General features: G+C 35.3%; 2 protein-coding genes and 1 non-coding gene across 5 annotated transcripts; 1 reads left to right on the top strand and 2 right to left on the bottom strand.

The window, feature by feature from the left end:
* Positions 1–811: 811 nt before the first annotated feature.
* On the bottom strand, positions 812–3922 carry LOC135143572 (SUMO-activating enzyme subunit 2-like). 3 transcript variants are annotated; one of them, XM_064075454.1, is made up of 17 exons: positions 3793–3922; positions 3619–3699; positions 3345–3428; positions 3153–3288; positions 2861–2961; positions 2672–2793; positions 2451–2610; positions 2289–2396; positions 2157–2242; positions 2024–2103; positions 1874–1954; positions 1760–1813; positions 1645–1703; positions 1458–1552; positions 1291–1404; positions 1130–1238; positions 812–1076 (listed from the first exon to the last, which is right to left on the bottom strand). In XM_064075454.1, exons 1-17 carry the CDS (start codon positions 3859–3861, stop codon positions 891–893), a joined length of 1725 nt encoding a protein of 574 aa, XP_063931524.1. In that variant the 5' UTR covers positions 3862–3922; the 3' UTR covers positions 812–890. The 3 variants fall into 3 exon arrangements, with proteins under 3 accessions (XP_063931524.1, XP_063931526.1, XP_063931525.1); XM_064075456.1 differs by having other exon boundaries at positions 1458–1531; XM_064075455.1 differs by having other exon boundaries at positions 2292–2396.
* A 4252-nt stretch (positions 3923–8174) lies between these two features.
* On the bottom strand, positions 8175–8256 carry Trnas-aga (transfer RNA serine (anticodon AGA)). Its single transcript has one exon. It is a non-coding gene; the product is annotated as a tRNA-Ser (tRNA).
* A 2695-nt stretch (positions 8257–10951) lies between these two features.
* On the top strand, positions 10952–14295 carry LOC135143549 (E3 ubiquitin-protein ligase NEDD4-like). Its single transcript, XM_064075425.1, has 18 exons — positions 10952–11022; positions 11135–11251; positions 11421–11527; positions 11599–11703; positions 11755–11848; positions 11901–11970; positions 12028–12224; positions 12284–12488; positions 12545–12654; positions 12708–12901; positions 12959–13159; positions 13219–13309; positions 13365–13517; positions 13571–13691; positions 13747–13854; positions 13912–14008; positions 14066–14138; positions 14196–14295. Exons 1-18 carry the CDS (start codon positions 10952–10954, stop codon positions 14293–14295), a joined length of 2214 nt encoding a protein of 737 aa, XP_063931495.1.
* Positions 14296–14312: the final 17 nt, after the last annotated feature.

The raw sequence follows: 14312 nt of genomic DNA, 5'->3' as shown, positions 1-14312 counted from the left end.
TTATAAAATTTTTTCAGCCAAAAAATTTAGTGTTTAGATATTTTATAACAAGGAACATCGTCTTTTAACAGCTATTCCCATTAGATAAGAAAAATAAAAACAAAATCTTTCAGAACAAGTAATATTTTAACTAAGGCACGTGTATTTTTTTTTTATCTAAATTAACTATCTCGATGCACTACACTAGTATTTCAAACGTATTTACATAAATATTGTATTTTTTTTCTATCCACACGATAATACGGGATATTATTCTGAGGTTGACTTTGTTGAGTCAACTGTTTAAGAAACTTTTTGGTTACATAAACCTCGCATTTAGCAGCAGTGAAGTATTTATGTTCTGGGAAAAAATGGAGACGGAAGAGGTTTCTCAATTTTACATAAAGTAATACTTATTAAACTCGAAAGCAAAGTAATAGCAAAGCAAATATTGTTGCACACTAATTTTGTAATATTCAAGGATTCGCATAACTAATAAGAAGGCGGGGACATTCAAAAAGAGTAAGATTAGGAAGACAGACTTATCGATTAATTTCAAACGGGGCCTGCCCCGAGTATGAATTTTAAATCTTTTTTACACCTTCGTTTTTATGGTTACCTGAAATCCTCAAACATATAGTATTAATACTATAAAAACCCAAAGGAGGTACACTTTCTACTTATGGAAATCTTTTAATAGTCAAGCAATTAAATACTTCAAAAATCTACTGTTACTCTTTTATGTATATTAAGTCAACACTAAAATTGTAGTCATTAAAAAACAAAAACGAAAGCTTTAAAAATATTAATCCTAATAAATTTGTGGCTCATGTGACTGTAAAAACTACATTTTTTTAAAAAAAAGCATCTCAGAGTAAAGTCTTAAAATGGTGTTGCTAGAAAGGTTCCTCCTAGTTCTTTTTAAACCTTTTACTGAAAAGGTTCTCCTCAATTTCCTCTAGATCTCTTTTTAGAACTTCCGAGGAGGGCCGTTTACTAGTATTTTCTTCTGAATCGATACTCCTGCTTTCTAGTTCAAAGCCATCCTGATCCTGGAAAGTGTCTTTCTCCGCCACGAAAAGTCGAATTTTGTGGTCCTTGTGGGGGCAATTTAGGCCAAACGGTACACCAAGTCAAACAGATCCTTAACTTGAAGAAAGTCTTCGACCTCTAGAAGGGAACCTGGACGTACCCCGACCTCCTTAAGAGTTTTTGCTTTGTTGATCCCTGCATGTTCCTCTTCACTGGAGAGAAGTAATCTGCATAATAACAGCTTAAAAAGCGCGAGAGCGGAGATCAAAAGGCCTAAACTTTGGCCCCATGCACACGTCCGGAGCCAACATCCCAAGGCTACCAATTAAGATTTTGCTTCTCAGATCTTCTAAAGTAAATTTGCTAAGATTTACAAAGAGCTTCGCTTCTGGCCTACTTGCATTCCAAAAAAGTTAAGCATTAATTTCCTACGCAATCAGTTTAACTGTTCAGCGCAGGCGTAGCACTTCGGGTTGGGCGGTACAAGCTTTTCTGGAACAAGCAATCTGTTTCTGGAATTCTTTTCCGTTTTTAAAAAAGTCTGTTAATTAATTTCTAGTCAATTAACTAAGGATCCACTATAAAGCAACAAGCCCCGCACTATCCCTACAAGGATTTAATATATTTGCATACAGTTTGGCATTTGTCGAAATCTCCACTCAGTATATGGAGCGCTTCGATCACACAAATCCCTAATTTAGTATTTAACACGATTTTTATTAAAAAAAATTATGGTTATAACATTTACCCGCAATGATCGCATTAGTTGTTGCTATTGCAGGAATGATGCTGCCTGCTAAGGCTAGAAGTCAATAGATTGGTAATTCGAAAATTTAAAAAAATTATAGTAAAAAGAAACAACCTTTTATTTCAAACAAATTGCTAGCGGGAATCCCAAAAGCATAAGCACGTAAATTTGCAGCGGCAGTTACAAATTGCATCACTAGCAGGTTGATATAATTAATTAAGCAGTGAAGTTGCACGTGAAGAAGACTAGAAGAGTTGATATTACTAGAAGAATCATCTTTGTCCCATAAAAGTTCGGTAAGATCATTGGTTAGACCTTCCCAGCGATCGCGTAGCTCTTTTATACTAAGAAGATATATAAATGAAGCAATTGTCGTCCACTTTATTCCGACGCAAACCTTCGACAAAAGTGATCAACGCACTCATCCACAGACCAAACACTCTGATCCGGCAAACAGTGAGGATTTTCGTACACTGGACTTTGCTGCAGAAACGGAAAAGAAACGATTCCGAGTGAAAGAATCACTCACCACCTTCTCGGTCTTGGCGTGGGCGTAGCAGTTAAGGGGTTGCGGGGGATTCCTGTTTCGCCAGAGAGTGTCCATGCTGAGCAATGTATGTATGTCCTCCGAGAACAACTTTCAAAGGTTCAATAATCCCCAGAAAACTTAAATTGCGAATGGGATAAATACCTTGTGCATAATTTTATACGGATCAAAGTTCAGAGAAACAGCCCATTTCCTTAAAGATTTCGGTAAATCAGTAACTAAATCATGCTCAGCGGATCTTAATTCCTGCGCGTTCACACTAAGCGAAACAGCGCTTTCGTCATCTGCGTGGCCAAACAGCTGACTAGAACAAGCGTAACAACTAAAAAAAAAAAAATGATTAAAGCCGAAGTAAACGCAAAGACCTGAAGAGGTGCCTCGCCCAAACAACGCAGTGGATCGGCAAAGATGGTGTACTACGTATAGTGCATACAGGAAAGCGCTTAGGAACGGGCTTCGGTGTACACTCAAAGCACTCAGTCAAACCCTGACAGCAAAAAAAAAGTGAAGCACTGGCAGGAGGAATTTATTATAGAAAAGTAACAAAAGCCGACCCGCTTGATAACAGTCGTCTGGCCGAGGTAGCCTGTGGTGCCGCTTTCAATGAGAGGGAGATTCGCTGCTAAGCACATTCGGTTGACGTGGATCCGAGCGCCTAAAGGGGGTAAAATAAATAAATTTCTATTAACAAGCGCCATAGCAAAAATAAAAGCCGACTTTTGCAGAATACTAAGTAATCTCTGTAAAGCTATCATAAAATTATGATTTTAAGTAGTAATTTTAATAAACAATCGAAAGTTTAAAAAAAGAAAGATTATCAATAAGAATTGTAATTAAAATAAATACTCAAGTTATCAAGAGCGTTGAAAACTATATCAAACTTTTCAAAAAACTCAACATTGTACTCAAAACTTCTTATATCGGCGTGGCTTCCGGTAATCTGGATGTTTGGATTGAAAGATCTTATGGTATCTGCAGCAGCCTTGTTAATTAAGTAAAAAGTCTATCTGTTTAAAAGCAATTAAACTTATAATAAACCTCTGCTTTAGATTTTCCTACTTGATGTAGTTGATACAAAAATTGTCTGTTGAGATTACTCACATCTACAGTATCCAAGTCAACCTTACTCAAAGAAAAATAAACACCTTAAGACTCTAGAGTTTATGGCTTGTCAGAATAAGTGATCTATAAATTTTTTTTTTGATATCTTTAGTAAAAAAAAGGGCCTAAAGTTTGTTAAACTAACTCAAGAAAACAATACAAAATAAAAATTGATCTTATAGATAAACACGTTTATTAACGCAAAGTTTACCAAAAAAATGTTTCTGAAACCAGTTGTTGATAAATTTTTAAGAATTTCACAACCTATACCACCAGCACCAACGACCAGTACCTATATATTTTTTTATAACCGCTTAAATTTATATATTTTATAGGAAGGAGATAAAGATTTTAGCAGCTAAAAAAATGGTTAAATATAAATTACTTTGCAAGTAGAAACTTTTTCGTACAGAGTAAGGCCCAGTACCTGCTGAGCAGCCCTCTCTACCATCATACCTTAAAAATATTAAAATAATAATGAAGAAATATACTTGCTCTCGACCTAATAAGAATTGTTATCCTAAACTTAAAGTGAAAAGCCACACAACTAAAACCAAGCTTATAGCAAAGTGTTAAGGCAGAGCAGGATTAGTCAGGACAAAGGTCGCAGCATCTTTGCGTAGTATTAAATGGAGCTAAAGTTACATCTAACTGCTTATTACAATTTGGAGTTGGTTATATTTTCCCTTTTAGTGCCGTATTAAAATCTTTAAAATGACAATTATTTCAACTAATTTATTACAATCTAAAAGTAAAGGATTTATGTAACATATAAAAACATTCTAAAAATTGATTTTAATTTAATGTGGGTTTTATCTAGTACAGTAAAAAAAAGGTCAACTTTTTCGGAACCTCCATGTGCTTCGCGGCTTCAAATTAGGCGAAGGTCGTTCAAATATTGTTTATTTTGCTCCATTGCGGTAGTTGGCATTCGTCTCTCGGTTTCATAAAAATTAGATTATTACAACTGCCAATAGTAAAACTACTGATGCCTCAATATAAATGTGGACACCGCTTGTTATATGAGACGTACGAGCACTAGGAACTGTCATTAATAAATAAAGTACATATGAGGCATAGAGAGAGGCGCTTGGCGAAAAGTCAACTGTCAAAGCTCTTCGGAACTTAGTAATTCAGTGGGTGAGCTGACGGCTAATCACGTATTGCACTCCAATCCTAGAAAAAAAATCGGAATAGCCGTGAACTTCCTCCTGGAGATTTACAGGCGCCTACTTGCGCCAGAATCAAGAGTAAACTGTCTTTTCTTGACTTACTGAGCATCTATGAAAGTCAATTGATAATAAAAAATGAGGCGTCTAAGGAAGTCAGAAAAGAATAAAGTGGTTTCCCCAGGCGTATATTACTATGATTTTGCATGCGCACTCAGCTTTATTATGTTTAATCGGATTAATTCTAGTTGCGACCAATGGTTTTCTAAGTTATTTACAATTTTCTTTGCTTTTTAGCACTTAAACAAACTCTTCTAAGGAGCACCACTCAGTTCTATCTCACCTGCGCACAGCTAGACTTAGTTATTCCTTAGCCCTTTGCCTGTTCTAAGGTCTCAGTCTCTTTTATCTAAACTCACCCTAAGTTTTTTTTATTACAACGATAGCTACTAAAGTAATAAATTAACAAATACTAAAAATATTGGAGGAAAGGCTCTAAAACTAGTTAAATTCTAGTCGACATTGATGTCAAACTTGGTAAGTTACTAATTTAACTTAAAAAGTACCCGTGGTCAGCGCTGCCATTAATAAATTAAGCTAATCTAGTTAGTTTTACTTTTATGTTTCTTCTATTTTAACTCTCCTTAGCTTTCAAAGAATTTAAATGTGAGCGCTTACTATCCATAGACTACCTTACAATGTCAGGGTCATAAAGTGTACGGGACTTCAAAGCGGGTGTATATTTATTGGTTCAAAAAACTATTTTCATATGTTTTACGCTTTATCAGAAATATCAGTACTTCAAGATTTAGTAACCTTATCTAAGGCTTCTTCGTCACTGCAGCAGCAGCGTAAGTTTTTTTTTATTGCTATAAACTAAGAAAAGTTTTATTACGGCTATTAATTTGAATTTTTAAAATTAATTTTTTAAGTTAAACAGGTATTTTAGCAGAGTAATTATGACGTTGAAGTAATTCGAAACTTATTGATGCTTAATTTAAAATGCCCTTTGATGTAAACACTAAGTACTCTTTCGAAGAGAATGTATTGTAACTGTTATGAAAGACAGAAGGGTGAAGGAAAAATACACCCTTGTGCCTTCCACTATATCGCCTACTTTTATCTCCTTTCGCGTCAGTTTTTTTTTCACCAGAGATTTTTCGTCAAAGTAAGGAAAAGCTAGCTCACTTCTGAAAGGACTGATTATAATAGCCCTATTAGACTTACTACTTTTTCCAATCCTACTTGCTTTATATGTGTTGGATAAACTCACCTGCAATATTCCACTTTTTACATTTTGCGGAAGAATGACTGTTTTTTACCTCCTCTAGTTTTCCTAAAACAAAACAAATATTACTGCTTAAACTATGGTTTAATCAGTGGCAGATAACAACTAATCTTTTAAGGGCCAAGGACCAAGGATATTATTGTATTGAATAGAAAACAACCCGAACTTTGCTGTTATATCACTTTGAGGCAATTCGTGGCGCCATTACACAACAATACCATTAGCAAAGTAAAGTCAGAAATAAAAAACAAGGTACATAATTTTCTCTTGTAAAAGAGTTGCCTGTATAAATACGCAACCGACTTAAGCTTTACTATCTAACGATCCTGTTGATTACTTTATACAGCTGTAGCCCGGTGGCGTATAGTAGCCATCTAAGCACAATTAATTACATTATAACTCTTGCCGTTAATTACTGGTGCTCATGGTTTGTGCAGAGTGCCCATTTGCGCGTGACTGTCTCATTATTGTGGAATGCTTTGATAAACATTTTTGTTCATCTCAATGATTTATATGTTCGATAAGCACTGATCCAAATTTAGTTAATATCAAGAAACCTTGTAAGTGTTGAAATAATTAAATGAGAACTACAAAAAATCACAATTAGTTAAAAAACATATCCACTAAATAAAAATAGGGGGAAAGAGTGATTTTGTAAGGCCATCGTCTACAAGAATATGTAAGCTTAATTTAACAGAAAGATTTCATAGAAAGTAAACCTTTTGCTTTTTTTTTAAGAAAAAAGCAAGTAGTTAAATTTTCGAGTTGAATAATAATTATCTTGTAGTTATTTGAATTTTAAGAAATGCCAGCGTTTCCCTTAGATCTGTTTGAAGTTGTAAACCTTAACACAGAGGGTTTACCTAAAAATAAACTGTCATCAACTTGGAGTATAACGCTGTTATTTAATTCGGACATTATTAAAAGAAAAAAATGTAGAAGCCAGTATAACAAACTTATCAAAAATTTAAAAGGCACATGCTTTTTATTCAAATTAACACTTTTTCTATAGTAACGTTTCTTGAAGGAGGCAAAAAGGTTTTTAAAGGGGTGGTGGTGGTTACAATTATTGATATTGAAGCAATAGAAGGAGTTGTTTTCTTGCAGGCCGTCACGAACCGAACAACTAAAGGCTCGCACCAACCAATTTCAGTTTGGAGGATTTCCGAAGGAGAGTAGTGAAGAAGATGCATTACAATGGCTCTGAGAGAATTCCCGTGGGCCACTACTAGCACGTGCTTATAAGAATTTAAAAATTTTTCTCGAACTGAAAAGTTTAAAGTATACTTTTCCTTCAATAATAAACGGCATTACAGTACTTGTAAAGTAAGATACAACCCTTTCTGCTGTCATCTTTAAGGATTCACCGCCCGGAGGAGTAACGTCATATCCTCTTCCGTACAAATAATAAAAGCAGATAATTATATATGCTTTTTTTTAAAATTATTAAGATTTTATAAGGCACATTCGTTGATTTATACTATATAACCGACAAACCGTCGCCAATATTCGACTTGCTGTAGGCCATAAATATTAGCAACTTCTTTTCGTCTAAGACCATTTAAGAGACCATAATTTCTCTCATTGAGATGCTCTGATTTCTAACGTTATCACCAGTAAGAGGATATATTAAGAACGGGGGTTAGTGTAATAAAAATACAAAAATAGGTTTATTTATCAAGTTTAATTTTTTGGCGAGGATAATTAGGGTTTCTTGACTGCGTAAAAGTTTCGAGGAAAAGGCAACATCCAATTCTCTCTCGCCCAGGTAGTGTTTTAAAGCTTTTGCTGCCTTTTCAGTTCCTATAATTCCTTCCGGCGTCAACTCGACATCCTGCCAGCCTATATTTTACTAAATTGTAAGTCTTGGAAAAACGCAGCTACTTTACAGAAACGTAGACCCGTGAAGCGATTTTCAATGTTATACAAAGTGGTTCCATGTCTAAAGAAGGAAGTGGGTATAAAAGTTATATTGGTATTTATGTAAAGAACCTAATAAGGATAAGAAGGACAGATTCCTTATCAGATTGAGCCATAAGAAACTTTGTTGGAGTTACTTGAACGTCTAGTTATAATTTATTATACGTCTCAGCAAATTTCTTAATACTACGCAGGTTTTCATATTGCATTTATTAAAAGCCTAATAACCGAAAAAAAACTATATGGCGTCTAAAATAGTAATATATAAAAAGAATTAAAAAAGTTAATAGACAAAAAATAATAAACAAATTTAAATTATAGGAAGGTCTGTTACTAAAAATATCTTAGATCAGCTCAAAGCCAAAAGTGAAAAGAGAAAAAAAGTGAAGTCGCGTTCGGCAGGACTCGAACCTACGCGGGCAGAGCCCAATCGATTTCTAGTCGATCTCCTTAACCACTCGGACACGAACGCCTCCGTAGAGAACTGGGGCGAGAGTAACCTTTAATTTTACTCCCCCATAATTAGATAGATTATAATTTATCTATGCGCTTACTGGGTATGTATACTGTAATATGTTTATTCTATATATATACTCTACTCGTTCAGCTTAGTAGAAATATTCATGCGCAAAAACCTTTCATACTCATTATACATCGCTAATCTATACTCTGAATAGCTCTCAATAGTAACAAAGTGCATAATGAGTGTATATGGTATCAGAGAAGGGTAATCATTTTACGATGATAAACAGGTTAAATGCAAAGCGATAACAAGGAGTTTATTAATAGTTTAACTTTCTATTTACTTTTTCATACTAGTTGAAAACACATAATTCTTAGACTTCTGTAGAATCTACTCGTAGTTTTACAATTATAATAATATTATATTTATTTTTGAAGATTTAATTAATAACCATAGTTATAAATATTACATATTTTTTACTTTCCACACTTAATACAATTTAGAACAATAATTTTTGTCTCCTTAATTAGTAATATTATAGTAGACAACTGCTATTGATATTTGCTTATTCTGTGGGCTTTACTTATCGAAACATTAGTTTTTGGTATAAAACCATATTTCGGGCTTATAGTGCACGAATACATGACATTTTTTTTATAAAAGTTTATAATTTTTTAAAATTGGTTTATGAAGTATATGACCCAGCAGTTAATGCAAAAAGTTGCCATTTGTGCTTGCTTTTCCCTTTTTCTTTCCAACTAGCTTGAACATACTTGACTATGTAGTTATTGTGAACTTGATAATTTGGATTTAAAAAGCTCAATTCGAAGAATGGGCTTTATCAGTAATCTTAAATGCTTTTTGACCTTTCCTAAGATATTATTGGTGCTTCTGCACTTTTAGCCAAGTACGAAGGCTTAAAAGTTTAGAGAACAACCTTAAACCCATATTCGGAGAGGGCTACATATATCTAAATGCCGAGCATAAGGGTTAGAGCTAATAAAGATGGTTAATACATCGTCATTTTGCTCGAAGTAGGTATATATGTAACATATTTTTCCATTAATAGTGGAGATTAAAAGTAAGTTTAGTAGTCTCCTATAGCAAGCATGTCTAATGCTGCGTGAAAGCCTACCAACTTCAATGAACGCCAATTAGTAAAGTTTATAAAATTGTAGTTGTTGTATTATTTTCATTAAGTGATTTATGTTCTCCAAACTTTCAAAAACTAATTGGATGTTAAACCTTTGTTTAAGATTTCTAATAGGGCAGAGATATGCAGAGCCCTCTTGTATTTTTATAAAAAAGAGTTTTGAAGGTGTAGGTATGTAATTTTTTCTACTTGTCCGCGCGCATCAGAAATGTGATATATTAACATAGAACAATTTAACTGAAAATAAAATACTTTTAAAGAATGTTATTTCAGCTTACTGTAGAAAATCCGTCGAGTTTTAAGTTTCTTGTGCCACGTAATAATAACTTATTATCAACTCGAATGAAAGGCAACCTTGCTATAAAAAGTAGTGTGTAAAATAGTGCAATGACATAAGTAAAACAAATCAAAATCTATTATGTGAGCTTGTCGGCATATTCAAGTTAATTTTCTAAATAGTGTTGAACCAATAAGAGCTTTTGTATAAATATAAGCAATTGCGACTTTTAAAATCAGGTATAGATAACCAATAAATTTACTTAATAACTTTCTAAGAACAATCTAAAAGTTTTCGATAGAAGTGTAATACAAAAAACGTTAAATCCCTCCTAATTACTAATATTTTTATCAAAAAGAGTTTTCTTATTAGTGCGTTGTTCTTTACACTCTGAGAAATAAGTGCAAGTTCTAAAGTGAATGTGGTAGACGTTCTAAAGTTGACGAATTAAAAGTTTGCCGTCTTCTAGAAGAAATTCAAATGGATTTTGCATTTTATCACAATAAAAGGTCAATAATAATATTAATCGTTAAAAATTCAAATAAACTATAAAAGGTTAAGAAAAAGATTAAATTTTTAATTCACACATCCAGTTTGCTTTAAAAATAGTTTACTTAAACAAATAAATTTTTTTATCTTTATATTAAAATAAGAATATTTTTAAATTATTTTTGTCAGTTTTTATGATATGTTGTTAAATATATTTCTTACCTTTGGAATAAAGGGCTTTTTACGAGCCCCTTTTGGTGGTTTATAGTTTATTAACGCGTTATTGCTTGTGAAGTACTATAAATTTAGAAGAGTAGACAATTATTTTTTATCCCAAGCTCTATATAGATATACAATACTTGTTACCTCGTTATTGCACTTTTAACCTCTTATTCTATCTCTTTGATTTATTTGACCTTTTACAATACTATAATGGGATGTAAAATTTATATATAAAAATATCATTGTTATATATATACCGATGGATTTTAATTTCGTTTTTTGGCGTTGGTATAATTATTTTAATATTGCACGGGAGGTCAAATGGCAGGAGAATTAACGTAGCACCCCCCAAAACCTTAAGTAACGACTCCCTTGATGGAAAAGTTACACTACCGTTTTTTTTAAAAAAATAGGGCGACTATTCAAAAGAAACGCTAAGTTTGTATTGGAACAGTCAAAATATAATAAAAAATTTTGTCTTTTTGTTACTTATTTATTCTTAAAAAATTTGAAAAAGGGGTCCTTGATTTTATAGTTATAAGCATGTTAACTATCACAACACTATGAAAGAGGCAGATGATAACAGGATACTTCGTGTCTTGGTATTACAAGCCAGTGATTTGCCTAAGAAAGAGTATAGCTTTGACAATATAACCTTTTTTTGTTAACGTACTATGTTTTTTTTCACAGTTAGCCCTTTTTAATTAATTTTTTACAAAAAAAATAAATTTATAATAAATTTTTAGCTTATTTGGTCAGGTTAACTCTTACTGCAAACTCTGGATCAATGACGGTCTTCAAGTTAAATCAACTTCTACTAAAAAAAAGAGTACTTCTCCTTACTGGGGAGAAGAGTTCCTTTTGTAAGCATGCATTCTTTTTCTAACCAGTCAATTATATAATAAGGAGCACTATTACTTTAGCTACAGCATCTTTATATTTTTTAGTATAAATAATTTGAGGTAAAGCCTTTATTTAGACAATAATGGTGTAATTTTTTTAAGAGAAAATTAAAGGCTCTAATTTTTACAGCAGAGTGAGTTCTAGCGATATAATTCGATTTCGGATCTACAACCGCAACTGGATGACTCGAGACGAACTACTTGGTTCGGTAGATGTACCCTTGTCTCAAATAGTAGGTATGAATGCATTTAACGCGTTATTATAAAAACTTTAAGTTCTACTTAAAATTTCAATCTTTTGTTTTTAGAGCACAACTGCGAAGCTCGTGCCGAACAGTATACGTTAAAATCTCGTTCTTCTAAAAACAAAGTAGCTGGAAGCTTGTTTGTCAAGTTATTTTTCATAGAGGAAGGTTTTGAGTAAACTTGTAAATTTTTTTTGAAATTTCACTTATTGTTCAAAGGAAGCTTTCCTTTGCCGCAAAACTACCAACAGGAGCCTGCTCGCCCAAGCACGTACCACAGCGAAGATGTTTTGGAATCTCTTCCCGCTGGCTGGTAAATTTTCCCACGCTTTGAGCGGCAGCTGTTTTTTATAGTACACTTCCAGGGAAGAACGCAAAGATTCAAGCAACCGAACTTATTACGTTCACCACAACACCCGATTGGTCGCCTGGGTGGTTAATATGTAGGATACGCCGACTATTGGCCGGCTCGTACCTTTGCATTTCCTACAGAGACCAACCAGAGAAACCGTAAACAACATTCTTCTCAACGGGATGCTGGAACAGCAGAATGACTTCCGAAATTTCTCACGACGCAAGTCTTATCACCTTGCATCACCTCCTCTCGCTACGGCTACTGGAGAAAATCCCCATCAACAAGCGGGCGCCTGCAAATCTCCGCCCGCCGGGCCAAGCAACACTGCCAGCTCGTCCGTTAAGCTTATTTCTATTGTCTGCACCAAACAGTCCATTTCTTTCTCGAGAACAGGACGTGCGATAAACTGCCGGAAGGGTGGGACATGCGGACCACCCCGGAAGGGCGCGTATTCTTTGTGGACCACAACACCAGAAAAACTACGTGGAGAGACCCCCGACTGATACCTAAGCCGAACCAAGTATGCATGGATAGAGCCCTTGAAAACTCTGCCAAGGAGCCTTCGAATAACTGTGAACCACTTCCTGCCGGCTGGGAAGTAATTTTCCGGACGCTTTGCCCATCACTGCTCTTAACTTTGCTTCTTATTACTAGGAGCGAAGGACCCACGACAATAGGGTGTATTATGTGGATCATATATCGCGTGTAACACAGTGGGACGACCCGCGGCGTATGTTTAAAAACGTGACACTTCCCGCTCCAAAGTATCTGCACTATATTTCGTGGGGCGAGCTAGGCCGGCAGTGCTTTCTTACAGGTATGACCGCGACTACAAAAAGAAATTGGCGTATTTTCGGTCGAAACTGCGACAGCGCGAAGGCAAATTGGAAATTCAAGTTTCCCGAGACAACTTGTTTGAGTCGTCATTTCAGGAAATCTCCAAATACACTCCCGACCAACTCCGGAGGCGATTGTGGGTTAAATTTGTTGGCGAAGAAGGCCTTGATTACGGTGCGCATGTGCCCACTAAAGTATGCTTCCTTGCTAAAAAGCCTTTCTTTAACAAAGGCGGCCTCTCGAGGGAGTGGTTCTACTTGCTTTCTCACTGCATGTTTACGCCGTACTACGGCCTCTTTGAATACGCCGCTAGCGATATTTATACGCTGCAGATCAGCCCAGGTTCAGGAATAAATCCTGACCATTTGCAATACTTTAAGTTTATTGGGCGGGTCGTGGGAATGGCTGTTTTTCATGGCAGACTTATTGATGGTCCAGTTTTATTAAGTTACAATTTTAAAAATATAATAACTTAGTTCTATTGCAACTAGCTTATTTTACCACTCCCTTTTACCGAAAAATTATAGACAAGCCGGTGCGTTTCGAGGACATACAAACCGTCGACATAGAGTACTTTAATAGGTAACACATCAGTAATGACTAGATCTATTGTCGATAACCAATCGCGTTCATGCAGTCTCAAATGGATTCTGGAAAACGATGTCACGCATATGCTCGACTTGACATTTACAGTCACGCAGGAGAAGTTTGGAGAACTCAAAGAAGTTGAATTGGTAGAAAACGGAGCCAATATTTTAGTAACGGAAGACAATAAAAAAAAATACGTTGAGTAAGTGAGCGACTCTATGATATAAGAATTACCCTCAATAGCCTGCTACCCAGATTGCTTGTTGAATGGAGGTTTCACAATTCAGTACAAGAACAGATGGACGCTTTTAACTGTGGTTTCTTTTCCATAGTCCCGCGCTATCTTGTACAGATTTTTGACGAGAAAGAGCTTGAGGTTAGTCCGTTGCTCCACGTTTAAACGACACAGTAATTTCCACCGCACTAATAAGTTGTTGCTCGGAGGGATTGCGGAAATCGATGTTGAGGACTGGAAGCGATATACGGAGTATCGTGGCGGCTACAGCAGCGAGCACCAAGTAGTTCTTTGGTTTTGGAGCGTAAGTAACCCTAAACAACAATTTATAAAAGATTAAAACTAACGAGTCACAACGCAGGTGGTCGAGGACTTTGATAACGAGATGCGGGCCAGACTGCTGCAGTTTGTAACTGGAACCTCACGCATGCCAGTGAATGGCTTTAGGGAGCTTCACGGTCTTTTGATTATCATTAGAAATGAAGGCTATGTTACTCACCTTAGCCGACTTGCAGGCAATAACGGGCCTCAAAGGTTTTGCTTGGAGCGAGCGGCCACTAATGACGGTTTGTGCCGTGCCCACACGTGGTATGCGACACCCTTCCGCCTATTGTTACTTTTATAATACTGCTGCATTTTGCACAGTTTCAACCGCCTCAACCTGCCTGAGTACCCCAGCTTAGAAAAACTACGCGAGCGTTTACTGTTTTCAATTGACAATACTACGGGTTTTCTCCAAGAATAGTGCATATATTCGAGTGT

The sequence above is a fragment of the Zophobas morio genome, unplaced genomic scaffold (assembly GCF_036711695.1).
Source record: "Zophobas morio isolate AGI-343-1 ecotype UQ-CSIRO unplaced genomic scaffold, CSIRO_AGI_Zmor_V1 ptg000064l, whole genome shotgun sequence".
Classification (NCBI taxonomy): Eukaryota; Metazoa; Arthropoda; class Insecta; order Coleoptera; family Tenebrionidae; genus Zophobas; species Zophobas morio.
Note: the sequence above shows the minus strand (reverse complement) of the source record. Positions and strands in the feature narration are given on the sequence as shown.

What these genes read in the sequence shown, in the direction of transcription:
- LOC135143572 (XM_064075454.1), bottom strand. Translation starts at nt 3,861, where the DNA reads ATGATGGTAGAGAGGGCTGCTCAGCAGGTACTGGGCCTTACTCTGTAC. An exon ending in GGACAAAGATGATTCTTCTA is followed by an intron (nt 1,955 to 2,023) that starts GTAATATCAACT and finishes TCAACCTGCTAG; the next exon opens with TGATGCAATTTGTAACTGCC. An exon ending in AACTAATGCGATCATTGCGG is followed by an intron (nt 1,704 to 1,759) that starts GTAAATGTTATA and finishes ATACTAAATTAG; the next exon opens with GGATTTGTGTGATCGAAGCG.
- LOC135143549 (XM_064075425.1), top strand. Translation starts at nt 10,952, where the DNA reads ATGAAAGAGGCAGATGATAACAGGATACTTCGTGTCTTGGTATTACAA. An exon ending in TGGGGAGAAGAGTTCCTTTT is followed by an intron (nt 11,252 to 11,420) that starts GTAAGCATGCAT and finishes TAATTTTTACAG; the next exon opens with CAGAGTGAGTTCTAGCGATA. An exon ending in TGGCTTTAGGGAGCTTCACG is followed by an intron (nt 14,009 to 14,065) that starts GTCTTTTGATTA and finishes GCCGACTTGCAG; the next exon opens with GCAATAACGGGCCTCAAAGG.